This window comes from Sus scrofa, chromosome 2 (genome assembly GCF_054392235.1).
Source record: "Sus scrofa isolate SSC_HxYL_T2T_F1_AM1 chromosome 2, Sscrofa_HxYL_maternal_Yorkshire_Landrace_v2.0, whole genome shotgun sequence".
In the NCBI taxonomy this organism is placed as follows: Eukaryota; Metazoa; Chordata; class Mammalia; order Artiodactyla; family Suidae; genus Sus; species Sus scrofa.
In genome coordinates this window covers 150,934,238-150,961,357 of record NC_139384.1, presented here as the reverse complement: position 1 = coordinate 150,961,357, position 27,120 = coordinate 150,934,238, and the positions used below count along the sequence as shown (strand labels likewise).

The 27,120-nt window shown below is 41.4% G+C and overlaps 1 protein-coding gene across 2 annotated transcripts in view; it reads left to right on the top strand.

Annotated features, from left to right (window-relative positions):
• ETF1 (eukaryotic translation termination factor 1) overlaps window positions 1–21,497 on the top strand; it is a 32,451-nt gene extending 10,954 nt beyond the window's left edge. For both annotated transcript variants that reach the window (XM_003123975.7, XM_005661694.4), the window contains exons 3-11: window positions 10,531–10,706; window positions 11,362–11,501; window positions 14,951–15,089; window positions 15,418–15,608; window positions 16,724–16,853; window positions 17,374–17,529; window positions 17,969–18,033; window positions 18,779–18,926; window positions 19,195–21,497. In XM_003123975.7, coding sequence (XP_003124023.1) covers window positions 10,531–10,706; window positions 11,362–11,501; window positions 14,951–15,089; window positions 15,418–15,608; window positions 16,724–16,853; window positions 17,374–17,529; window positions 17,969–18,033; window positions 18,779–18,926; window positions 19,195–19,277 — 1,228 coding nt within the window. In that variant the 3' untranslated portion in view covers window positions 19,278–21,497. The remainder of the gene's footprint in view (window positions 1–10,530; window positions 10,707–11,361; window positions 11,502–14,950; window positions 15,090–15,417; window positions 15,609–16,723; window positions 16,854–17,373; window positions 17,530–17,968; window positions 18,034–18,778; window positions 18,927–19,194) is intronic.
• Window positions 21,498–27,120: the final 5,623 nt, after the last annotated feature.

Sequence of the window (27,120 nt, the reverse complement as noted above, 5' to 3'; positions counted from 1 at the left end):
TGACTTACATTCTTTTATAGAATCCTCATGACCTTGTGAAATAAGTAGAAACTGAGTCCCAAATGGATTTATGTGGAATCTGCCCTAGGTTGGGCCTATCTCATTTGAAAACCCGTGCTGGTAACCACCCTCTTACATTCCCATATTAAACCGATGATAAAATTTGCTTTAATTTCCAAGTTTAAACTTACTTTTGTGCATTTGGCGAAAGAAAAATGGAAAACTCGTAGTAAATAAAATCACAAAAAGGAGGAGAAACTCGAGAGGATTTTCGGCTGGTGATACATATAATGTAGCTAGCTTATTTAATAAATCCCAGAAATAATAAGATGAGCTTTGTGAGCTTGAAAAGGGAATAGGAGAAATGTTGGTCATCAATATCCTAGGCATATCTCAGTCAAACACTGAGATGAAAGCTTCTTGGGGAATATATCCTCTAAATCCCAACTAGAGAGTACAGTGAGCAGTCCCTTAAATGTTCCTGGCCCTAACCTGAAAGTTGTTATATTATGTAGGGCTGGTAGGCTGGATGGCAGGGAATTTTATGGGGGCAGGTTCCAGCTAGAAACTCACATCTGAGCCCTCAGAATTCATTGTGGTTGTGTGAGTGCTAGGATAAATGACTGCAGCTTACTTTGAGCAAACAGGCTCTGAGATTCTCTCTCTCTCTCTCTCTTTTTTTTTTTTTTTTTTTTTTTTTGGCTTTTTAGCGCCACGCCCTTGGCATATGGAGATTCCCAGGCTAGGGGTCTAATTGGAGCTGTAGCCTCCGGCCTACGCCACAGCCACAGCAACGCCAGAATCCGAGCCGCATCTGTGACCTAAACCACAGCTCACAGCCACACCAGATCCTTAACCCATTGAGTGAGGCCAGTGATCCAACCCACAACCTCCTGGTTCCTAGTCAGGTTTTGTTTCCACTGTGCCATGATGGGAACTCCCTTGAGTTTCTCTTTAGGTAGGGGTGAAGTCATGGAGTCTCCTTGAGGTCCTGCTTAGAGGCATAGAAAGTAAGCCGAGACACAGTGATGTGATTTTTTTTTTAACTCAATGAATTTTATTATATTTATAGTTGTACAACTACCATCACAACCTACTTTTACATTTCCATCCCGAATCCCCAGCCCATCCCTCCCCCTTCCCAACCTGTCTCCTTTGGTAACCATAAGTTTTTCAGAGTCTGTGAGTCAGTTTCTATTCTGCAAATAAGTTCATCATGTCCTTTTTTTAGGTTCCACATATAAGTGATAGCATATGATGTTTGTCTCTGTCTAACTTCACTTAGCATAAAATTATTTCTAGGTCCATCCATGTTGCTGCAAATGCCATTATTTCGTTCCTTTTTATGGTTGAGTAATATTCCATTGTATGTATGTACCACATCTTTATCTACTGCTCTGTCATGGACATTTAGGTTGCTTACATGTCTTGGCTTTTGTATATAGTGCCCCAGAGAACATTGGGGTACATGTATCTTTTCAAGTCGTAGTTTTCCCTGGATAGATGCCCAGGAGTGGGATTGCCGATCAAATGGCAATTCTATTTTTAGTTTTTTGAGGAATCTTCATACTGTTTTCCAAAGTGGTTGCACCAGTTTACATTCCCACCAACAGTGTAAGAGGGTTCCCTTTTCTCCACACCCTCTCCACCATTTATTGTTTGTAGACTTTTTGGTGATGGGCATTCTGGCTGGTGTAAGGTGGTATCCACAGTAATTTTTTAAATTTTATTTTATTTTTGCTGCACCTGCAGCATATGGAAGATCCCTGGACAGGGAACGAATCTAAGATGCATCTGCAAACTATTCCATAGCTGTGGCAACACTGGATCCTTAACCCAATATGCCACAGTAGGAGCCCTGAGTTTTCTTCTTGAAAGAGCTTTCAGTCCTGACAATTCGCACAACCTTATGTTTCTCTGGCCATAGTGTTTAGGGGGCATGAAACCTTGGATTGGTTAAGTAACTAACTGGTGGTCTTACCCTAACCTCCAATCCTAGGGAAAGATACTTTTCTTCAACAGTAACCTTTGAGAATGAGGGGACAGAAAGCTGTCAGCTGGCTGTTTCTTTTCTTTTCTTTTTTTTTTTTTTTTGTCTTTTTTTTTGCTATTTCTTAGGGCTGCTCCCTCGGCATATGGAGGTTCCCAGGCTAGGGGTCCAATCGGAGCCATAGCCACCGGCCTACACCACAGCCACAGCAACTTGGGATCCGAGCCGCGTCTGCAACCTACACCACAGCTCACGGCAGCGCCGGATCGTTAACCCACTGAGCAAGGGCAGGGACCGAACCCGCCACCTCATGGTTCCTAGTCGGATTCGTTAACCACTGCGCCACGACGGGAACTCCTGGCTGTTTCTTTAAATTCTCTTCCTTCCTGAGTTTCATCTAGTTTTATTTACTGTCCATATTTAGTCTGTGTACAGCTACTTCCTCTGTCTCCCAGCTGTTTTATTTCTCAGAAGTTAGGCTTCTGGGTGGAAGCACTGCTGAACTTTTCTTTGATATATGAAAGTGCCCCTAAATGATGAGAACAAGAAGTAAGCTGGAAACAGGGGCCCCTGGAAGCCTTCCAGGGCATATTGTATGTTGTGTCTGGTTTCGCCGTTTTTTACAACCTGCATGTGAATCATTGCTGTACACCTCATAATTCAGTGGCTCTTGAATGACAGCCTTTTGATTTTGGGGAAGGGACAGTGACAAAGCAGAGGAGTGGATGAAAACTACTAAAAGATGGCTTTAGTTTACATATACTGCCAGCAGCTCCTTAGTGAGAGCTTTATTCCTCATTCTCCCCTGAATGTTGTTCGCTCTACTTTAAAATGAAATACTTGGCTTCCTTGGTTTTATTTTGGTGTTTATACAAACTGGTCTCCGCAGCTTTGAGTGTCTTGCCTGGGGTGGGGGGTAGGGGTTTGGGGAGTGTTTGCACTGTTTGGAAACTTTCCTGGAAGAAAAAATGTAGTAGCCTTTAAATTTCTAGAGTAGAAGCCATCCTTATTTCCTCATCCCCAATCAGGTGTTTGATGAATTCAGAAACTTAAGGTTTCCCCTAGATTGAGTAGAGAGAGGCACAAAGGGAAACTAGTGAAAGGTAATTTTTTTTTTTTCTTTAACATTAGTCACAATTCAAAGTGATAAGAGGCCAAGACTAACTTCCAAGGAGTGTTTCCAGATTTGGGGACTTGATGGAAATCTACCAAACAAAACCATTTGGCTAGCTGTACTTCCAAACCAATTTACAGGTGGAATCCTATAACAGGATTAGGTTCTTAGCTGTCTCTGTTACTTTGTCTCCTCTAGGATTTTACATGGATGTGAGTTGAGTGTAAGGTTGTCCAACTCTAGTACTATACCATAAAGTTGCTTAATGAATGCTTATCTTCTTAAGCTGTCTGCAGTGAAAAGTAAATAGCTGCTTATCTTAAGGTCATTGCTTTGTCCTCAGCATGATTATCTTGCTTTAGGGATTTCCTTTAGGCATTTTGGGTTCATTCAGTTAAATTATTCCAACATCCTCTTTAGCCTCAAATTTTGCATCCTTTGGGGTTTGGTGCCTGTTAGCTTCCTGAGCTCTGAGCCTTCACCCCTGCTGTCCTTGGAGCACCTTCTCAAAAAGTTTTTCTTCAGAAGCCTAGCAAGATAAATATTAGAAGTAAAGCAGTTTGTTATATTTGGTTGCTGAAAAATTGGATCCAAAGAACACTAACTAACTATAAAGAGCATTTTTCTTTGTAATAGAAGATACCGGTTTGTTTCATTTGGGAATTCTTTTTCCATCTAATTCTGAAACTGAAATGTGGCCACAAGTGGAACTGTATGTGTATCTGATGTTTTTTTTTTTTCTTTCTAGGCACTTTATCTTGGATTTTAAAAGTTCCTTCTATGTAGTTGTGCTATGAAAATTAAAATTAGAGAGTGATACAGGTGACTTAGTGTAGATACGTGTGTGCATGAGCAAGGGATTCTTCATAATCACTCTGGTTTGTCAGTACTATATTTAGATGTTTAACTAATTTAAATAATGGAACTAGATGTATATATTTATATAGATGAAGAAGTAACATGGGTCAGATGTGGTGTTTGGATATACTTTATCAAGACATGAAATATATCCTGGAAGCAGTTTTTTATTGTTTGTTTTCTGTTTATGAATGATCAGTTTGTGCTTATGTTTGCTCACAAATGAAGTTGCTTATCATAAATTTGTTTGATTCTCTGGTTTGGCTAGAATATTTAGTTGTTCCCCTATCCAAGGGGTGGCAGCAGAGCACACACCATACTTTACAATGTACTGTCATCAATCAACTTGTAGTTCTTTGGGGAAAGTATCAGAGGTTGTAAGCCCAAGGTATTGAATAGAAATCCCACCAGAAACCACGTTGGTTTTGGAGACAGAACATTAGCTGACAATCAGAGAGTAACTATTTTGATAGCGGAAGGGCTCGATAGCCAGCTTGTCTCCTTCTAAAGAAAACTTGTGTGACTGGGGAACCTGTAGAATTTACAACTAGGAGAAAACTTTCAGAGGGTGGGGTCTTGTGTAAAGGGGGTCCTTTTCTAATGCTGGTACCAAGGTACACATTTGTGAAGTTAGTTTTCATCTAGGAAGATACATTTCCAGACACTTCCAAATTGCAAACAGCTGTAGTTATAAAGATAATATAGGGGTTTTCTCTGTTTTTTGATGTCATTCCCCTCACTATTGCCTCTTCTTTCTTATTAGTCATTTGGCACACAGGCCCATCTCAGTTGACACTATCCATATTTCTAATTTCTTTTTCTTTCCAACTTCCACCCGCCAGACACTGGCTATATGACGTTACGCAAGCTTGGTGATTAGGGGAAAGTTTAGGTGATCACATTTCTTTTTCCTTTTCTTTCTTTCTTTCTTTCTTTTTAATAAGGTATAGTTGATTTACAGTGTGACAATTTCTGCTGTATAGAAAAGTGAACAATCATATGTATATGTATATACAATAAGTATATGTATATACAATCGTGTGTGTGTGTATGTATGTGTATATTACAAAACCCCTTTCTTATATTATCTTCCATCATGGTCTGTCCCAAGAGACTGGGTATAGTTCCCTGTGCTGCACAGTAGGACCCCACTGTTTATCGATTCTAAATGTAATCATTTGGATCCAGTCCATCCCCCTCCCTCCACTCTCCTCCCCCTGGGCAACCACAGATCTAATCTCTATGTCTGAGGTGATCTCATTTCTTAACATGCTTTGGCTCAGATCAGCTTTTTAAACATGTACAATACATTTTCATCAAGCCAGAAGGAAACCCCCATACCCATTGCCAGTCATTCCCCATTCTACCTTGGTGGTCACTTTCCTTTCCCTGTCTCTGAATTGTCTATTCTGAACATTATATATAAATAGAACAATGCAGGCATGATCTTTTTTAAAAAAAAAACTTTTTCATTATTTATGTAATGTAATTAATTTACTAGCACTCCATCGCTTTTACTGCTGAATCATATTCCATTGTGTGAATATACTGCATTTTGTTTATCCATTTATCAGGTGGATATATTTTTTTCTACCTTTTTTTTTTTTTTTTTTTTGATTCTGTGATTGCACTCCTGGCATGTGGAAGTTCCTAGGCCAGGCACTGAACCTGCAGGCCACAGCAGTGATCCAAGCTGCCTCAGTGACAACACCAGATCCTTAACCCACTACATCACAAGAGAACTCCTTTTTCCTACTTTTTAATGCCTCAGTGAACACAACTTTTTGTGTATACCTCGGTTTTCATTTCTCTTGAGCATATACTTAGCAGTGGAATGGTTAGGTCATACAGTAACTCTGTGTTTAGCCTTCTGGGGAGCTGCCAAGCTGTTTCTACCATTTTATATATTAAGCAGTGTTGTATAAAGGTTTCAGTTTCTCCACATCCTGTATCTGAGAAATGTCTATTCAGGTCCATTTGATCTAGATAATTGAATACTTTATGTATGTATGTATTTTTGTCTTTGTAGGGCTGCACCCACAGCATATGGAGGTTCCCAGGCTACGGGTCCAATCGGAGCTGTAGCTGCCGGCCCAGCTCACAACCACAGCAACTCGGGATCCAAACCACGTTTGTGACCTACACCACAGCTCAGGGCAACGCCAGATCCTTAACCCACTAAGCAAGGCCAGGGATCGAACCCACATCCTCATGAATGCCAGTTGAGTTTGTTAACTGCTGAGCCACGATGGGAATGCCTAGATAATTGAATACTTTAAATAGTATTTTCTACTTTTTTTTGGGTATTAGTGAGAGTTCATAGGATTTGCATTTCCTAAACTAAGAAGAGAGTCACATGAGAAAAGCACCCTATGGAATTCCACTTACAGGAACCTTTTTTGAAGAGAAACCACCTAGAATGAACTCATTTGATGATTTTAATGTGCAACCATGGTTGAAAACTTCTTTTTTAAGGGAAATAAGTGTCTTAAATTTTTTAAGCATATAAATCGACTGACTGGTTCAGAGGTGGGTTTTGTTTTGTGGCAAAATACAACATATAAAAGTTACCATCTTGGAGTTTGTGCTGCAGAGGAAATGAATCCAACTAGTATCCACGAGAATGCAGGTTCAATCCCTGGCCTCGCTCAGTGGGTTAAGGATCTGGTGTTGCTGTGAGCTGTAGTGTAAGTCGGAGACTCGGCTGGAATCCTGTGTGGCTGTGGTGTAGAAAGTTACTATCTTAACCATTTTTAGGGTACGGTTTAATAGTGTTGAGTACTTTCACAGTATACATCCATCCATTGGTGGACATTTGACAATTTTGATTGATTTGATTGTTGCTCCTTTGAGCAATAGTACACGAGTGTTTGGTTCTTAGCTTTCACTCTTTGGGTGCATACTCAGATGGAATTGCTAGATCTGCTAGATTGAGTCTGTTTAACTATTTGAGGAACTGCCATGCTGTTATCCAGAATGGGTATACCGTCACCTAACATCCACAGTGCATACCGGTTCCCTTATCTCTGTAGCCCTGCCAATATTTTACTTTTGTTCGTCTTTTTTTATTTTATTTTGTAAATAGTGGACAATGTTATTGGGTGTGGAGTGGTTTTGTGTTTTAATTTGCATTAGCCTAATAATAATCATTGAATTGGTATGTTTTGATGTTGTAGTTTCACATTTTCTTTAAATAGAACTAGGGGAGTTCCTGTCGTGTCGCAGCAGAAGCAATCCAACTAGGAACCCTGAGGTTTCGGGTTCGATCTCTGGCCTCACTCAGTGGTTAGGGATCCGGCGTTGCCGTGAGCTGTGGTTGTAGGTCGCAGATGCAGCTCTGATCCTGAGTTTCTATGGCTTTGGTGTAGGCCAGTGGCTGTAGCTTCGATTAGACCCCTAGCCTGGGAAACTCCATATGCCTCAAGTGCGACCCTAAAAAGCAAAAAAAAAAAAAAACAAAACTAGGAATATTGAACTGAGGTATTTTTTTCTTTGTCTTTGTTGTTGTTGTTGTTGTTGTTGTTGCTATTTCTTGGGCCACTCCCACGGCATATGGAGGTTCCCAGGGCTAGAGGTTGAATCGGAGCTGTAGCCATTGGCCTACACCAGAGCCACAGCAATGCAGGATCCAAGCCACGTCTGCAACCTACACCACAGCTCATGGCAACGCCGGATCGTTAACCCACTGAGCAAGGGCAGGGACCGAACCCGCCACCTCATGGTTCCTAGTCGGATTCGTTAACCACTGCGCCACGACGGGAACTCCGAACTGAGGTATTTCTTAACTGGTGATGCCAATAAGCATCTTGAGAATGTCTAGGTAAAAAAAGATATGTTGCTGGCATCAGTATTAAGGTTACAAAGAGGCGGTGACTGCTCAGAAGGGACCTCTCCCATGTGACAAGATCTTGGTGGTTGTCTCCATAGTTCAGGGTTTAGTCCTGCTTTTAAGTTGTAGAAATTTGAATATGCTTGGGTACTTAGAGTTGATCAGACTCAACATTGCTCTCTTTAATCAAACTCCAAAGTGATTAATATATAAAATATATTTAGTGATCCATTTATTTAGGGGGAGTGGTATCAGAGAGATTACCTGACTGAGATATTTGTGTGAATCCAAGGTTCTCATTTCCCATTATCAGGATACTTAGGGTGCTAAATTAGTGATTATAAATTTTTGTAGTGAGCATGGAATTTTAAAAGGAGGAAATGGGATATTAAATTGGTATTTCATCTAGACTTTGGAAAGACTTGTTGCACCATCCTGTGATGGCCTCACTCTCTGAAGAAACACCAGATTCCAAGCCCCTGCCTTGGACTCAAGGTCAGATTCCAGCCTGTTGTCCACCCATATCAAAGCTTCTCTCTTTGTCCTTGGGGACTATGATGTGTTTCCCAAGCATCCCTTAGTCCCTTGCTTCTTTACATATTACATAGTTAATATTTATTCAAATAATTGAGCACCTGCCATATCCCTTTTAAAACAATTTTTTTTAAAGTATAGTTGATTTACAATGTTGTATTTCTGGTATACAGTAAAGTGACTCCATTATACATGGATATTCTTTTTCATATTTTTTTCCATTATACATTATTACAGGATATCAAATACAGTTCTCTGTGCTATATAGTGCCATGTTGTCAGGTTTTCAGTTTTTGTTTTTGTCTTTTGTCCTTTTAGGGCTACACCTGCAGCATATGGAGACTCCCAGGCTAGGGGTCTAATCGGATCTGTAGTCGCTGGCCTACTCCAGGGCCGCAGCAACGCCAGATCCAAGCCTTGTTTTTGACCTACACCACATTTCAGCAATGCTGGATCCTTAACCCACTGAGCAAGGCCAGGGATCGAACCCGCAACCTCATGGTTCCAAGTCAGATTCGTTTCCGCTGTGCCACCAGGAGAACTGTTTGTCAGTTTTATATATAGTAGTTTGTACCTGCTAATTCCAAACTCCTAGTTTATCCCTGCCCACCGCCTTCCCCCTTTGGTAGTAACTATGTTTATTTTCTATGTCTGTGAGTCTTTCTGTTTTGTAAATAACTTCAACTTGTATCATATTTTAGATTCCACATATAAGTGATATCATGTGGTTATTTGTCTCTGTCTGACTTCATAATGATCTCTAGGTCTATCCATGTTGCTGCAAATGGCATTATTTCATTCTTTTTATGGCTGAGTAATATCTCATTGTCTGCATTTTTATCCCTTCATCCGTCAGTGGACGTTTAGGTTGTTTCCATATCTTGGCTATTGTGAATAGTACTGCAGTGAACACTGGAGTGCATGTATTCCCTTGAATCATTGTTTTGTCTTAGTATATGCCAAGAAGTGGGATTGCTGGATCATAGGGTAATTCTATTTTTAGTTTTCTGTAGAACTTCCATACTGTTTTCCATAGTGGCTGCACCAACTTATATTCCCATCAATAGTGAAGGAATGTTTGCTTCTCCTTCCCTCTCCAGGTTTTATTTGGATACTTAGTAGTGATGGCCATTTTGACTAATATGAGATGATACCCCAGAATGGTTTTGATTTGCATTTTTCTAATAATTAGCAATGTTGAGTTTTTTTTTCATGTGCTGTTGGACATCCGTAGGTCTTTGGAGAAATTACTAGGTCTTCTGCCCATTTTTTTTATTGGATCCTTTGGGGGTTTTGTTACGGACTGTATGTATGAGCTATTTGTATATTTTGGAAATTAAGCAAATGTTTTCTTCCATTCCACAGGTTGTCTTTTTGTTCTATTTATGGTTTCCTTTGCTTTGCAAAATTTTGTAAATTTAATTAGGACCCATTTGTTTGTTTATACTTTTATTTCTATTGCCTTGGGAGAGTGACCTAAGAAAATATTACTGTGATTTATGTCAGAGAATGTTTTGTCTGTGTTCTCTTCTAGTAGTTTTATGGTGTCTTATATTTAAATACAGGTCCTTAAGCCATTTGAATTTGTTTTTGTGTATGGTGTGAGAGTGTTCTAACTTCATGGATTTTACATGCATTTGTCAAACCTTCCCAATACCACTTTCTGAGGAAGAGACTGTCTTTTATACATTGTGTATTCTTACCTCCTTTGTCAAAGATTTAATGCAACCATGGATGTGTGGGTTTATTTCTGGGCTCTCTAGTCTGTTCTGTTGATCCATACTGTACACTCTTCCTAGTTGTGGGTACACTTTGATTACAGTGGGTATAGCCCCTACCTTCATGATCATCTTGAGAGTGATTTATTTCAACTATTTTAGGGGCATCTCATTCTTAACTCCCTTTATATTTATGTAATACTTGAACCTCTAATGTCTTTTTTGTCTTTTTAGGGCTGCACCTGTGGCAGATGGAAGTTCCCAGGCTAGGGGTCGAATTGAGGTGCCAGCCTACACCACAGCCAAAGCAATGCAGATCCAAGTCACATCTGAGACCTACACCACAGGTCACAGCAACGCTGGATCCTTAACCCACTGAGCAAGGCCAGGGATCAAACCTGTGTCCTCATGGATACTAGTTGGGTTCATTACCGCTGAGCCACCACAGGAACTCCTTGAACCTCTAATGTTATTCTTTCTTCCACAGCAATGGCACAAGCATGATATCACTGATCATTCCTCCCAAAGACCAGATTTCACGAGTGGCAAAAATGTTAGCAGATGAGTTTGGAACTGCATCTAACATTAAGTCACGAGTAAACCGCCTTTCAGTCCTGGGAGCCATTACATCTGTACAACAAAGACTCAAACTTTATAACAAAGGTAATTTGGAGCTTGTTCATTTACCTCCTCTACTTTGTTTGTCTTGGTTATAGTTTCCACTTTGATCCGCCATAATGCTTTTGATCATGAGTGTTTTCTTCACCCAGCCATTAGCATTGTCCCATTAGTATTTAAGTTATTTTTTGAATGTTAAGTAGTATTTACTGTACTTAAAAGAATAAATCCAGAGTTCCCGTCGTGGCACAGCAGAAACGAGTCTGACTAGGAACCACGAGGTTTCGGGTTCGATCCCTGGCCTCGCTCAGTGGGTTAAGGATCCGGCATTGCCGTGGCCTGTGGTGTAGGTTGCAGACACGGCTCGGATCGGGTGTTGCTGTGGCGTAGGCCGGAGGCTACAACTCTGATAGACCCCTAACCCGGGAACCTCCATGTGCCTCAGGTGTGGCCCTATAAAGACAAAATACAAAAAAAAAAAAAAAAGAAGAAGAAGAAGAAGAAATCCTCCTTTTTAAAACATCTCGGGGAAGTTTTGAAATTGGGGAGAGAATTCTGCCTGAGAGATGTACAGATGTTTCACTTTATTTAAATTATGATTTAAATAAGGGGCAGGGACAATAGGCTATAGGAACATTTTTATTAATTGAGGAAAATTAGGTATGGATATAAGTAGAGACATTGTTTGTGTTCTTTGCAGTACCTCCAAATGGCCTGGTTGTTTACTGTGGTACAATTGTAACAGAAGAAGGAAAGGAAAAGAAAGTCAACATTGACTTTGAACCTTTCAAACCAATTAATACATCATTGTATTTGTGTGACAACAAATTCCATACAGAGGTAAGAAGTTCAAGTGTAGAATATTTTCATATTCCCAAAAGAAATGCCATAGCCATTAGCAGTCACTCCTAGTCCTCCCTCCCTACCTCCATACCCCAAGAACACTCTCAGCTCTAGGGTACCCCTAATCTTATTTTCTTTGTGTGTAGATTTGTTGTGCTGGACATTTCAGATAAATGGCCTTTTGTGACTGGTTTCTTTCACTCGGCGTGTTTTCAAGGTTCATCCATGTTGTGGCATGTATTATACTTCATTTCTTTTTATTACCAAACAGTATTTGCCACATTTTATCTATTCAGGGGTATGCCACATTTTATGTCTGTATATTTTCAGTGGTTGTGTGTGGCAAGAGGGTGTATACCCAGGTGGAATTTCTGGGTCATGTAACTATGTTTAACCATTTCAGGAATTGTCAGACTGTTGTCTAAATACTATGCCATTTTACAAGGCCGGCTATTTTCAATAAAAAATAAAAAGAATTGGAGTTCCTGTCGTGGCTCAGTCGTTAACGAATCTGACTAGGAACTATGAGGTTGTGGGTTCAATCCCTGGCCTTGCTCAGTGGGTTAAGGATCTGGCATTGCCGTGAGCTGTGGTGTAGGTCACAGACGCTGCTCAGATCTGGTATTGCTTTGGCTGTGGCGTAGGCCGGAGGCTACAGCTCCAATTAGACCCCTAGCCTGGGAACCTCCATATGCCGCAGGTGCAGACCTCAAAAAAAAGAAAAAATTATCTTTTTTTTTGTCTTTTTGCTATTTCTTTGGGCCACTCCCGTGGCATATGGAGGTTCCCAGGCTAGGGGTCGAATCGGAGCTGTAGCCACCGGCCTACGCCAGAGCCACAGCAACACCCGATCCAAGCCGCGTCTGCGACCTACACCACAGTTCACGGCAATGCCGAATCGTTAACCCACTGAGCAAGGGCAGGGACCGAACCCGCAACCTCATGGTTGCTAGTCGGATTCGTTAACCCCTGCACCACGACGGGAACTCCAAAATTTACATTATTTTGACACTGAATGACATCATTCAGCATGTTTGAGGAAGGTGCTAAGCTGGGTTTGAAAAACGAATTAGAAGCAGAGGAGAAATAATTGGTTAGGCTACATGATCTCCATGTCTCTGTGTGTCCATGTTACTTGCCTGTATCTCTTGCACTCTCAGTTTTCAGTTCACAAATTGTAAAATCTTTAGTAGCAGGACCATAAGAGCTTTTTCTTACCCCCCTGAAACTTTTGAGTGGCAGAGCTGCTATAATATGAACAGTAAGAGTGGGAAGGAAACCTCATTAGAGTGACCTAAATCAGTCAACAGTAAAACAATCAGGAATTCACAGCTGGCTCCTAGTTCAGTCTCTTGCCTTTCATCGACCTAGGGGAAAACCTCTACAGTGGAATTAGAACTGACATTTGTCGACACAGTTTACAGTGGATGATTTTTGCTAACTTGACTGGAAGTTCAGTTCCACTTGGATCTTGATTGGTTGCATAGATGGTAGAGACTGGTTTTTCTCTTGGCTATCACAGCCTTCTGGCAAAAGCTTCAGTGGGGAGGTTTTTTGCCACTCTCTCTTACTTACCTGTATCTGATTTGATGAAAGCACATTTTTGAATCTTGTTGATTTAAACAGTACCTATTACTCATGTTATCTAGTTTTCTCCTTTTGTCTAGTTAGTTTACTTATTAAGTTAGCTTCATTGGTCCTTCTAAACCTTAACTCCTCTTCCAAGGTACCATTTTACCTTGCTAGCTTTGTTTATTTTGGCTCTAACCAGTATGTCAACAACTAGATAAGAATGTGGCATACTGGAATGATTGGCCAATGGGGACCTGCTGTATGCACAGAGAACTCTACCCAGTATTCTGTGATAATCTATGTGGGAAAAGAATTTGAAGGAGAATGGATATATGTACAACTAAATCACCTTGTTGTACAGCAGAAGTTATCACAAACTTGTAAACCAACTGTACTTCAATAAAACTTCATTAAAAAAAACTATGGCATACTTACTGAACAGCACAATTATGTCCTATTTAATCAGGCTATTTATACATTCTTTTGAGGGATAAGTCTATTCCTTGATGAGCAGGCTTGTTGAAAATCTGAATTAACTAAGCTACTTAACAGGTCATTGTGGGAGTTCCCACTATGGTATAATGGGTTAAGAATCCAGCTTCAGTGGCTCAAGTCTCTGCAGAGGTACAGGTTTGATCCCTGGCCCAGCACAGTGAGTTAAACAATGCATTCTTACCACAGCTGTGGCTCAGATTCAATCCCTGACCCAAGGAACTTCCAAAGGCCATGGGTACGGCTTTTTTAAAAAGGTTACTACAATAAGGTTAAATTTTTGTTTTTTGTGTTTTTGTTTTTTGTCTTTTTAGGGCCGCATCCACTGTATATGAAAGTTCCTAGGCTAGGATTCGAATCAGAGCTGCAGCTTTGGGCCTACACCACAGCCACAGCAACTCCAGACCCTCAACCCATTGAACAAGGCCAGGGATTGAATCCACATCCTTATGGATGCTGTTCAGGTTCTTAACCTGCTCAGCCACAACAGGAACTCCAGGATTAAAATTTCAATGTGGGCAGTATTCATGTCTTAATGCTAATTATCAATTGTGTTTTGGTTAAAGGGTGATTCTTGGTGATTAATCTGCTTTCTAGTCAATTCCTGAAGGAGCTATTTTTTTCCTTAGTTAAAATGGTATGGATAATAATTTCTTAGCTCTAAAGAGGCTACCGCCTAACAATTAGTCATCTCCTAAGTCTATAGTGTTTAAACGCCATCATGGAAACTCTTGCCCATCTATATGAGTTCTGGGACTATCTATTGTGCTCTTTCAGGAGGCAGAAATACAGTGATACAGTGCTAATCCAGAAAGAGGATTTTACACCATTAAAATCCAGAATTAAAGTAAAATTGACTTTTAGATTCTGATAACATTAATGATGCTCAAGACATAGTTAAATGAAACATAAAAACTGTATAAGATCTTTTTATAGACTGGGCTTGGTACTCAATGAGAACTTCTGCTCTAGAGTTGATTTACAAGATATTCTTACTTGCTGTAGTGAATACTGTCTGTTAATGCTGGGGTTAACAGTAACAGAAAGTCATTTGAATATTACCTTCCCTAGACCACCATCAGTCTAAAATCAAAGACCTGGGAAGAATTTGAGCCCTATAACTCTGTATTAGTTTTATATTCCTGGGCCCAGGTCAGGTTTGTAGAAAAGCTTCCTATTGGTGTTGGTTTTCTCCTGCATCAGGTTCAAAGTTGTCCATGTGAGTTATATATTTGTGACTGAAGTCTATAAATTACTCCGTGAAGGGTATGTAGTACTCATACCCTTGTACTTGAATGGAGAGGGCGTGTATATGTACTTTTGGATTTTGTCCTGACCTAAGCTTTGAGATTTATTGTGTGGTACCTGTGTTTGCTTTTCAGGCTCTTACAGCACTACTTTCAGATGATAGCAAGTTTGGCTTCATTGTAATAGATGGTAGTGGTGCACTTTTTGGCACACTCCAAGGAAATACAAGAGAAGTCCTGCACAAATTCACTGTGGATCTCCCAAAGAAACATGGTAATCTAGGAAGAGAACATGAGCACCTTTGCTTTGTGTCTAGCAATAAGGAAATGAATTATCTAATGGGGAAAGTAAATTAGATGAGGGGAAAAGCATCATGAAATGATTCATTGGTGCTTGAAGGCTCTTGTGATTAGAGAATTCGTGGTCACTCTCTGAGAACAAGTAATAGCACATGCCACATATTTAAGCCAAAGAAGAAACAGTGATTTTCCTCTTTGTCCTTTCCTTCAGGAATAGCAAAATTAGTTACTTTTTAATTAGCAAGGCATCTTGTACTTCTTAATAATTGCCTTTTTTTCTCCCTGATTTTTTTGTGTCAAAGGTAGAGGAGGTCAGTCAGCCTTGCGCTTTGCCCGCTTAAGAATGGAAAAGCGACATAACTATGTTCGGAAAGTAGCTGAGACTGCTGTGCAGCTGTTTATTTCTGGGGACAAAGTGAATGTGGCTGGTCTCGTTTTAGCTGGATCAGCTGACTTTAAAACTGAACTAAGTCAATCTGATATGTTTGATCAGGTAAGTGAGAAGTAGATGCTCCATTGTGTAAGTTTCTAGGTGGGAGTAGTTGAGTTCTCTGAGTGCTGGGACCAGCACATCTTTTTTACTTATACACTGATAAATTCATATTAAAAAACCTAGCTCTGAGTTGGCAGAATTTCATGTGTATTATCAGGAATGTTATATTAGGAAATATTCTCCCATGTCTTTCTGAGCTTTTTTTCTTTTAAAATAAGCCATTTGGAGATAGGATCTTTCTGGACTCTCTTGGCTCCTAGTTTTAAAGAGTTGTCATAATTGGCTTTAAAATGAGTTGGTTTGTTTTTTTTTTTTTTTTTTTGTTCTTTTTGCTATTTCTTGGGCCGCTCCCGCGGCATATGGAGGTTCCCAGGCTAGGGGTCCAATCGGAGCTGTAGCCACCGGCCTGTGCCAGAGCCACAGCAACGCGGGATCCGAGCCGCGTCTGCAACCTACACCACAGCTCACGGCAACGCCAGATCGTTAACCCACTGAGCAAGGGCAGGGACCGAACCCGCAACCTCATGGTTCCTAGTCGGATTCATTAACCACTGCGCCACCACGGGAACTCCCTAAAATGAGTTTAAAATGATTTCAAAGAAACTAGGAGGTGGCTTTTCCTGTCTTTTTCTAACTTACTCCTGGAGGTAAATAAAGCAGTGAAACTTGCAGCAATATAACAGAGTTGATTAAGCCTAAAGTGTTTAATCCAGAAAGTTCTTTTAGTTTATGACATAGGCTCAGTCATAACACATTCCCAAGGTATTCTTTTGGGGGTGGATAGTGGTGTTACAGTAGAAGGCTCGCTGAAGAAGTTTATACTCTGCCATCTTAGGTGGCAAGAACCAATAGTTCCTCCTTTCCTTGTTTGTATTTTATGAGTTAAGCTTTTATAGGTCTAATTGAATGTGCAGTGTGGTTGGCTAAGGAAGTTTATCCTGGCAGTGTTGCTCACTGAGACCTGCTCATGAATAAATTGGGCTCCTTCCCTCTGTTCTTCTTCTTGAGACTTTACTGATCGTGTTGCTAGTTTTGCATGCCATTAAGAAGTAATGGGTCTTGGTAAGGACGTTTTGAAGTATTAATGATGCACCCTTTTTTTCCAATTGTATCAGAGGTTGCAATCAAAAGTTTTAAAATTAGTTGATATATCCTATGGTGGTGAAAACGGATTCAACCAAGCTATTGAGTTATCTACTGAAGTCCTCTCCAACGTGAAGTTCATTCAAGAGAAGAAATTAATAGGTATCAGTGAAATGCAACTTATTTACTTTGAAAAGTTTTTGTATGTATATGTCTGTATATGATTATACGTATGAAATAAGACACTGGGAAGGTAAAAGGAAGCTTTAGCATTTTTGTTAAAATCCTTCTCAGTGGAATCATTGTTTTTAGTTGTTAGGTCTAATAAATGTGTTTTTCTGTTTTTACCTTTAGACAATAGGAACCAAACTTCAGTCTTATTTTCCATATTAATTATCCTTTGTAATAGAGGGATGAATAGAGAGCTCAACTTAAAGAGTAATGGAGTCATTGTTTGGCTTTGTTTCCAATTTGACACACACACACACATTTCCAAATGATTATCTATTTGGCCCAGCTATACCTCTTGTCTCAATTTCCGAAGGCTCAACTAGTGGTATGATTTTGCACTGACTTTTGGCACTTATTTTTAAGTTGAATTTTTTCTGACTTTAAGGAAGAGGGTCTATACCTATAAAAGAAGCTTGAATGTGTGTTCTCACTGACCTGTCCCTAACCACAGGGCGATACTTCGATGAAATCAGCCAAGACACGGGCAAGTACTGTTTTGGAGTTGAAGATACACTAAAGGCTTTAGAAATGGGAGCTGTAGAGATTCTAATAGTCTATGAAAACCTGGATATAATGAGATATGTTCTTCATTGCCAAGGCACAGAAGGTATGAGAATTAGAAAATAAGAACACTGCTTGTTACTGGGCTGTATATTCAAGAAGCCTGAGGTGGAGATTTGGGAAAGATGGCTAATTTCAGGAGCAATCAAAAGGCAGATCTAGATCTTGTTCCCACTCTTTCATTTTGTATCCCATTCCTTCATAGATTTTTCTGATTGGACTGATAAACATTTGCTTGAGATTGTTAAATTTTTTGAGGACAAAGGCTATATGTATACTAAATGTTTTTAGTATTTCTTTGTGATAGGAGTGGTGTGCCTGATAGACATTATTCAGTCACTGCATGCTGACTAATGTGCTTATGAAAAGAAAGTTGATAGAATGAGTTCAGGAGCCCTTTCATCTAACCTAACTCATCTCATAGGACTTAAACTTGTTAGTATATGAGAACCAGGTTAACACATTTTTTTCCCCTAATACTGCAGAGGAGAAAATTCTCTATCTAACTCCAGAACAAGAGAAGGATAAATCTCATTTTACAGACAAAGAGGTATGTCATTGTTGATTTTGTTTGGCAGTGGATGCAAGGAGACATAAATCCATGTGTTAGAGCCCTGGCGGCATAGAGCAGTATCAGCCTTGGGAAACCAAACTTCATACTTGTCGGCAGTGGGAGTACTGGGAGGTGGTCAGCTCTTATCTGCCACGTACGGATCTGATTCCAAGGAAGGAGGCCAGGTCATAGTTTATGGTAGAGAGGAAGATTTATTTAAATAATGCCTCTCCTTCACTCCATGTACTTTACCAGTTCTTCTGCTGAAGCAGCTTTTGCAGATTTGGCCTAAATGTATCACCACAGCTCAAAGTGTCACCTGCTCAACACACATTCTTGTAATTGGTAGCTTCTTCATATCCTAAGTTGAGGGACTTTGGCTTTTTATAAGGCTGCTCTAAAAAGCAGTGCTGGTATATCTCTTGGCTGTTGAATGAGTGCTGCCTAGAGACACTTTGCAACAGCCTGACTTCTAGAGACAGCAGGAGGAACCCTAAGTTGCAAAACTGCTAAGTGTGTGTTAACATTTCATTACTGAAGCTAGAGCCTGGGGGAAAATGTTGTTTGAAGTAATCAGAATTTCTGTGCTGTTGCAATCACGTCACCACAAACGAGAATTCATTTACAGCTTTACACACATACATAGAATGAGAGGAAGGAGAATGTTGGCAGGCAGGGGAGCACGTGCCCCTGTTTTGATACATCCTAATCCTGTTTATGTGTCTCCTGGCTGCCCCTGCAGACAGGACAAGAACATGAGCTGATTGAGAGCATGCCCCTGCTGGAATGGTTTGCTAACAATTATAAAAAATTTGGAGCTACGTTGGAAATTGTCACAGATAAGTCACAAGAAGGATCCCAATTTGTGAAAGGATTTGGTGGAATTGGAGGTGAGTAGCAAAATCAGAAAACTAAAAATTAAGGTCTTAGGCCACAGTCTTTCCTAGCTATCCCAAAATTACTTCAGGTGGGGTATGCTCATCCATTGAGGCAGCATGTAGCCACAGGTTCCTTGGTTGGGACCGTTTTTATCATCACCTCTTTGCTTTCTATAATTCTGCAAGTGGATTGGGCTTCCCTTTAAATTAGAGCGAACTGTTCCCCCCACCTCGGTTCTGTGAACCACACGTATTTACTCCTTTTTTTTCTTTCCTCCAGGTATCTTGCGGTACCGAGTAGATTTCCAGGGAATGGAATACCAAGGAGGAGATGATGAATTTTTTGACCTTGATGACTACTAGGTAGTCGACATGGGTCCGGCAAAACGTGCCTCACCCTCCAGCATCCAACCCAAGGAGCATACCCGTGGTGGAATCCAAACAGATCCCTGCCTTACAATTGGAACACTTCCGGAACTTAATCCATGAGCATTGGATATTGAAAAGAAAACCGAAACAAAACCAGACCCAACCCTACACTTTGGTTTGTCATGGTGTCAGCGCAGCAGCCTACAACTAAGTTCCTAAATGCCACTTTGGACTAATTTAAAAAGAATCCCAGTTTTTACTTTTACTCGATGGTGAAATTGGTTGCTCTTGTATTTTATGAAAAAAAAAAAATGATTTTTTTAACCTTCATACATAGAAGCAAAAATACTTTAACTGCTGTAAACCTTCAAAAGTTAATAGAAATGAGATCATACTGGTTTGTTTCTTATTTTGATTGGAGAAAAATTAAATTGCTGCATTTCGCAGTGACCCATTTACATGGCATTCTCAGCTTAGACTGCATAAGAAGAAATATATGTGGTGAAATGTTGGAACCATTTCTCTCTCGGTCTCTGTTTAATGTTGAAAGGGTGAGCTAATAGGAGACAGATTCAACTTCACTCCCTCACACTACCCTCCCCCTCCAGACCGTCACTTTCAAGGATGCAGATTGCATTGCAAAGACAAACTGACACATGAAGCATTTGGGCCAGTGCTGTTACTTTCAATCTGTTTTGCTGGCGCATTCGCGCCCGGGGTTTGGGAGCCCTTAACATCAATTGCTTTGACAAGGGTTCGCATAGTCTTGCCTACTAAAAACAGTTTGGGATGGATATGATGGGGCTTCTGTGCTATTGCTGGGATTGGGAGAAATAAAACATGCAATTTAAGTGGAAGCAAAGAAATTTAAAGAATATTTTATTTTGCTTGGGTCTGTCCTTGGCAAAAGGGAGGTGGTCGTGTTTTCCTTGTGTTGGATGGCATGAGATTATGTGAATGTGTTGATTTTTTAAAAATGAACTGCAAGGTTTTTCACAGGAACAACAGACATGTATAACTGCATGTAATTATAAGCCCCTGACCTCCTGGTGGGGTTGGAGCATCTGTTTCAAATATGGGACTTACAAGCACCTCTCATAGAAGTTATGGGAGGGGGGTGGGAAGGGCAGGGGCGGGAAGGGATGGGACAGAGCTTCTGGCACCAAGGACTTAACCATGTTGGATTCAAAAGTGGGCCTGAAAACCTGAAGCTGAGGCTTCACAGCTGGGCTGTAAATCGGACTTGACCCCAGCTGACATGCAAGGTCACGGCGTGCCTGGGGTGGTGACAGTGAACAAGGTGTATAGAATGTGCCCAGTGGTAGCAATGGGAAAAAAAGTATACCAAATGGACTTTGAAGGACCAAAGGTTTTTAAAAGTCAATTGGTATTACCCTCAACACTGCTAGGGTAGTGGGGTGCACTTGCTTTTCAAATTGGGTACTTATAACACTTTAGTGCCTGACTGCTGTTCTTCACTGACTTGACTCAGTCACTCGTAGCTTTATTGGTCTGAACCAGCTCCTTGTTCCCAGGTTGCAGACCTGCCTATCGTTCCAATAATCCTGTTTCACTTGAATGAAGGGAGTTATGTCTTAAATGTAAAGCTTCTGGTTCTCACACTGTACTCTGAGGTCCAAATGACTGTCTTGTCAATGTATAATCTGATGTCTCAACCCCCAGTGAGAAGAGTCGATTCTTTGGTATTCACCAACGTGGGAGACTTCACCGGAACAGGCTTTTGCTTTGGGCTCTGCTGTTTGTTTGCAGAACACCCAAGAGCCAGCAAACATGCTCTCTTCACAGCAGTACCTTAGGGTTTTGCCATTGTAAATGGGTCTGATGTGATATGACAAGACCAGAGAAATTGGATGTAAATTTACATTTTTGAATATGCTTGTTGTTTCACATGATACATTTAGGGTATGCAGCTCCTTTTGTAGTTTTTATTTTTACTATTTAAGTTTGGAAATGATGCCAAATTTTTGTATTTCTTTAATCAATGTGTTCTCTTCGGTGATATATATTGCATTATATATTGATGTGTGTATCAATATATACTGATATGTATTACACTTACACATACACATAAGAGGGGGTGGAAACCGTAGCCTTTGCATTCTCTATAGCCTCTACAGAGAGATCCTAAGCAGCGAAATCTTGGTGTTGTGATGTACAGAAATGGAGAAGAGTATTAAACCATATTTAAGAATATACTTTGTGTGTTTGAGATTCTTTAGGACTGTTCCTAAGAAAGATCTGAACCGAGGAGACAGTGTGAGTGAGCTCACCAAGGCATGTGGCAGTTTCATTGTAGTTACTAACTTTTGCCTTAGATTTAGTTGTTTTCCTGCTATATTTGCCTATGGAAGGGTATATGCAAAGGACATCTGAGGTCATGATTCCAGCGTTAATACCACAGGAGGAAGCTCTGGTTGTTGGGGCCAAACTAATTTGTATCTTACCCTATTCTACAGCATGCCAAGGGAAACTTGCCCCCCCCCCTTTTAAGCTATTTCAAGTATGTTCTTATACTGTGTAATTCAATAGTCAATGGATAGGAGGTGCTTCCCATTTTACAAATGGTGAAACAGGACAAAAGAAATTAAGTAGCAAGTCTTTAGTGGCAAAGCCAAGTTTTATCTCAGGCCTAATCCCAAAGTTGATGCTCTTTCTACATCTGGTTGCCTCTGCATCTGATAGAATGGTCCAGATGGAAGAGCAGAAATTAAGCCTACTACTCTCTGATCTTGAATACCTGGAACTGGATAGGAAAGCAATAACCTCATTCAAGAGCAAGTCAAAGGCTGGCTCAGTGGAATAAGGCTTCTAGTCTGTCAACAGAAGAGGATTTTTGGTTGCATTTGCTTTTCCCCAAAGTGGAGGACTTAGAGCTTCTATTTGGCAGTTTGGGAAGCTTAGTTGAACAACCAAGGTGGTACATGATATTCATTCTCCAGATTTAAGACAATGTTTTCAACAAAATTAACCAGTAATGGAGCCTTTTCTGTCACTGCTTCTTCAGCATACTTTTGCCTGATTTCTCATCTGATTTTGATGATAGCCTTGATGAAACTCAGTCTCCCTCTGGGAAAGGGCAGGCATGCCTGTGCATGGTAGAGGTATAATTTTTTCTGATGCCTCCCTAGCTGATGTTTGAAGTCAAAAGTTGGAAGGTAGCACAGTGGTGCCGGATATGTGGGCTGCTGTGCTTGCCTGCCTGGGCTTGCAGCACTTGCCATCTTTTGTTCTCTGGCTCCAGTTCTCATGCCGTGAGGCTCCCCGACAGGCACAGTGGATTCAGGGATGACTGCCAAAGTAGAATTTAAACTTCTTGCCAGCTTCTTCCTTGTTGCCAATTTGAGTGAGCTCCTGCTGGGGCTCCTACCTGCCAAGTACTACCCTGAAGGGACTGTGCCTCCCAGGGGCATAGGAACTGACCAGCCAAGAAGTATGGAGCAATAGGTGCCAAAGTTCCTGAAGACATGGCTGATGATAGGCACTAGAGGTTCATGTGAAAATAGTTTATTTCCAGGGTTCTCTGACAACTCCAAACCCTGTCTGGGAACTCTTGTCTCAAGAGTCTGAAACTACTTGGCAAGCTCATGCTGAGGCTCAGGAACCCAGGTATTAAGAGTCAGCTCTGGTCTCTGGTTCTGTCTCTGCCATTAGTCGGACTTGTGACTTCAGGTAAGTCCCTTCCTATCCCTCAGTTTCCCCATCAATGTAAGGACTACTTTGAACCTAAAGAGCCTTTCTAGCTGTAAAGCTATCAGGATATAATAGTGAGCAGGAGATCAGGCATCTGACTGGGATAGAGATCTTGCCAGTCAGACTTGAGCAATGTCTGAGCAGCAATTTCCCTACCTGTGACAATGCCTACTCCATAGGATTGTGGTAAGGATTAAATGCAATGAGCACGTGAGATGCACAGTACAATGCCTGGCATTTAGCAAGTGTCAGATGGCTGATGATCCCACCACTGCCAACTCTGGTCCTCTGAAGTGGCGCAGGTGAGTTTGTACTGGCAACCACGAGGTGGTGCTAGAGTTAAGGCCACTGATAGAAAGTAGTTGCTTCTGATGGGGAGATTTCTGATAGGCATTTAAGAGGTACCTGGGACAGCTTGCTCACCTTTAAAATCTGGAGATAACAGAGAAGGCAAACTAACAAAGGAAGTAGGGATGAATGCGCAAAAAGGAGAAATAGGTGTCTCAATCTGGGCTTTGAGCTACCAGTCTGAAAGATAATTACAATCACTAACATTTGAACGGTTACCATGCATGAGGCAAAGTGCTATGACATGTGCATCATCTCATTTAATCCTTAGAAAAAACAATGTGGTACATACTGCCTATCGAAGTGCATCAATTAGTAAATGGCAAAATCTGGAGCACAAAGACAAGTCTGTATGGTTCCAATGCAAATGTAGATCATTCCTCGCTTAAGAAGAGAACAGTTGCTGTAACTGCTAAGAAGACATATCAGCTCACCTCAGCAACCTTTGTGCTTTCAGAGACAACCAACAGCTTGGACTGCATCTGGAAGGTATCCATCGAGCAATTATGTCCTTCCCCCAGCACCTAGACATTTTGAGTGGTCAGCCCAGCTTAGCCACAGCCACAGTTGAGGATGGATAAAAGGAGCTCCCTTGAACTCTGTAAAGGACCCCTGCAATTTATCCAGCATCTTCAGAGACGAATGTACATATATGATGGAATTTCTCAGAGACTAGGGCAGCTGCCCCTGCTCTTAAGAAATACGTTGTCAGCAGGACAATTAATGAAATTGGAATATGGACTATGGATAAAAGTACTGTACCAATGTTAAATCTGAACTTGACAACTGTACTGTGGTTATTTAAAAGAATACCCTTTATTCTTAGGAAATATACACTGAAGTATCAAGGGGTTTAAAATAAGACATTGAGGAGATTTTTGAAATTTCAGAAATTTGGAAGAAAAACATAAAAGCACCACTTAACTAACATTTTAGGGTCATCATGAACACCCATTATAGAAGAGTGTGATAATGAGTGTTCAGATTCTAATTGATTCACAAGTATTTAAAACAAAACTTTGATCATTCAAGTTTGGTTTTTGCACAGAATTTGGGTTTGACTCAGAGGTCAGCATTTAGAAGAGTTAATTCTGCTACAGGGTGTGTAGTTCAGGAGAAATGCCTACTGAGTCAACCAGAGAAGCTGGGGTACCGAGCTTGGACGTTGGGCCCAGACTGGAAAGCAGAGAGCAGAGGCAGGACCAGGAGAGGAGCTGCTGTCAGTCACACACCTCAGAGAGGAAAGCAGCTTTGGGATCAAAAGCAGTGCTGAGTGAGATGAGGCAATATGAAGAACAGGGTTTCTTGGGGGACCCTTGATCCCTGGCTCATTAAGCAACACTGGGGATGTTGGAAAGAAGACAAAGCTATACCTCAGAGCCTAAAAACCCATCCACAAAAAGGACAAGAGTGTCATTAGATTTGTCTTTTGTCTACAGCCATACCTTTGTGTTGCCTCATACTTTCACTTCTTAAGGAATCATAATTTTAGCACTCAGAGGGGCCCTAGACCTCCCTATTCCAATCCCCTAATTAAAGATAAGAAAGTTGAAGCCCAGAGAGCAGTGTGATGACCTGTTATGTTCACATAGCAAATGAGAGCCAACATGAGAGCTGATGTTACACCACCAAATTCAGGGCTCTGGAGTTCCCGCTGTGGTGCAGCAGATATGAAACTGACTAGTAACTGTGAGGTTGCAGGATCAATCCCTAGCCTCACTCAGTAGGTTAAGGATCCAGCGGTGCTGTGAGCTGTGGTGTAGGTGGCAGACTCGGCCTGGATCCTGCGTTGCTATGGCTGTGGCGTAGGCCAGCAGCTGTAGCTCCAATTGGACCCCTATCCTGGGAACCTCCATATGTCACAGATTCGGCCCTAAAAAAGAAAAAAGAAAAAAAAAAATTCAGGGCTCTTATAAGCGCATGGAGGATCTATCGTTCTTCATCTGAGCCCTATTCTCCCCCTTGTAGAGATGACAAAGGGAGGATCAGAGAAAGTAAGGGAGTGGCCTGGAGCCAAAGTTAGAGCTGGGAGGGGAAAGGTGGGCCAACATCCAGGCAGAGTTATGAAAGCTGTTTTGAAGCCACTTCCCTGTGAGTCAGGGTTGGAATGAGTGTGTAGATTAACTTGCTTCTCCAGCCCCCAGGGTTCCGTATTAGCCCCAGAGGGGTTTCCCTTACAGACTTTCACTCCCGATACCCTGCCTGGTCTCAGCCCCTTCTGCTTGGCTCTTCGTCATCACCCAAAGGAAAGCTGCGGGGCAAATCCATTTTCAGGGACGCCTGGAGACCAGGAAAGGAGGGTAGAAACTTAAGAGAGGCTCAGCAAGCAGGAAAGACAAGAGTCTTCTGAGGTAAAGGCAAGATGCAGGAATATTCTGCTACGTGGGGGAGAGGAAGGAGTTGGACTTGAGAACTTGAGCAATCAGGGCTTGATCTGGATTGCCTGCCCCAAGGTACATGGCTGCCCAGACCTAAGTACATTCCCAAGCTAGGCTTCCCCCACGGGGTGGGATGGACCAACTACTTCATGATGCAATTCCCACCGGAGGCCCTGCAAAGGAAGGACTCTCTTTATCCTCAGAAACTCAGCCTCCTCCAGCCTGTTTCCACAGACACAGCCCATGGCCACCTCTATTCCTTCCACTGGACTTGGGTTAACCCCAGCCTTGTTCTTTCATTCAGCAAGCATTTACCAACACTTCCCAGGTACTAGGCCTTGTGCAAGATGTGAGGATACAGTGGAGAGAAACACAGTCACTGTTCCTGCCTTTCAGCACTTACACTCCGGCAGGGGAGACAGCAAAAATGACAATCGAGAGTGAGGAGTATTGGAGGTTAAGGGGAGGGCACCACTACTTCATCTGAGGGTACCCAAGCTGCCTGGTGAGCCAGGCTCAGCCTGGAGATATGAGAAATGAGTTTAGAAAGGCAGACGTGTTTATCCTGACTTGACCCAAACCACTCAGCTTTTAGGACACTTTTTCTTTTTTAAAATGGCAGCACCCATGGCAGATGGAAGTTCCTGGCCAGGGATTGAATCTAAGCCACAGCTGTGACCTATGACATCAGGACCTTCAAGCAGGTGACTGAATCGTACCTCCACAATGACCCAAGCCACTGCAGTCAGACTCTTAACCCACTGTGCCACAGCAAGAACTCCGCCCTGCTCTCATTTTTGTTGTTTGTTTATTAAGAGCTTTATAGAGGTATAATTTACAAACTATAGGAGTTCCCGTTGTGGTTCAGTGGTTAACAAATCCGACTAGGAACCATGAGGTTGCGGGTTAGATCCCTGGCCTTGCTCAGTGGGTTAAGGATCCAGCGTTGCCGTGAGCTGTGGTGTGGGTCGCAGACGTGGATCGGATCCCGAGTTACTGTGGCTCTGGCCTAGGCCAGTGGCTATAGCTCCAATTAGATCCCTAGCCTGGGAACCTCCATATGCCGTGGGAACAGCTCAATAAAAGGCAAAAAAAAAAAAAAAAAGACCAAAAAAAATTTTTTACAAACTATAAAATTAACCCACTCTAAGTATAGCTTGGTGATTTTTTGAAATAAATTTGTACTTATGTAAACATCACACAACCCAGTGTTCATCACCCCAAAAGGTCTTTTGTACCCCTTCGCTCACTCTTAACCCTAAGCAACCAATGATCTGCTTCCTGGCTCTAGAGTTTTGCCTTTCCTAGAAATTTCATGTTACTGGTATGGTGAATACATAGTCTTTTACGTCAAGGTTCTTTCACTTAGATGCATTTTTGACATATATCCATATCGCTAC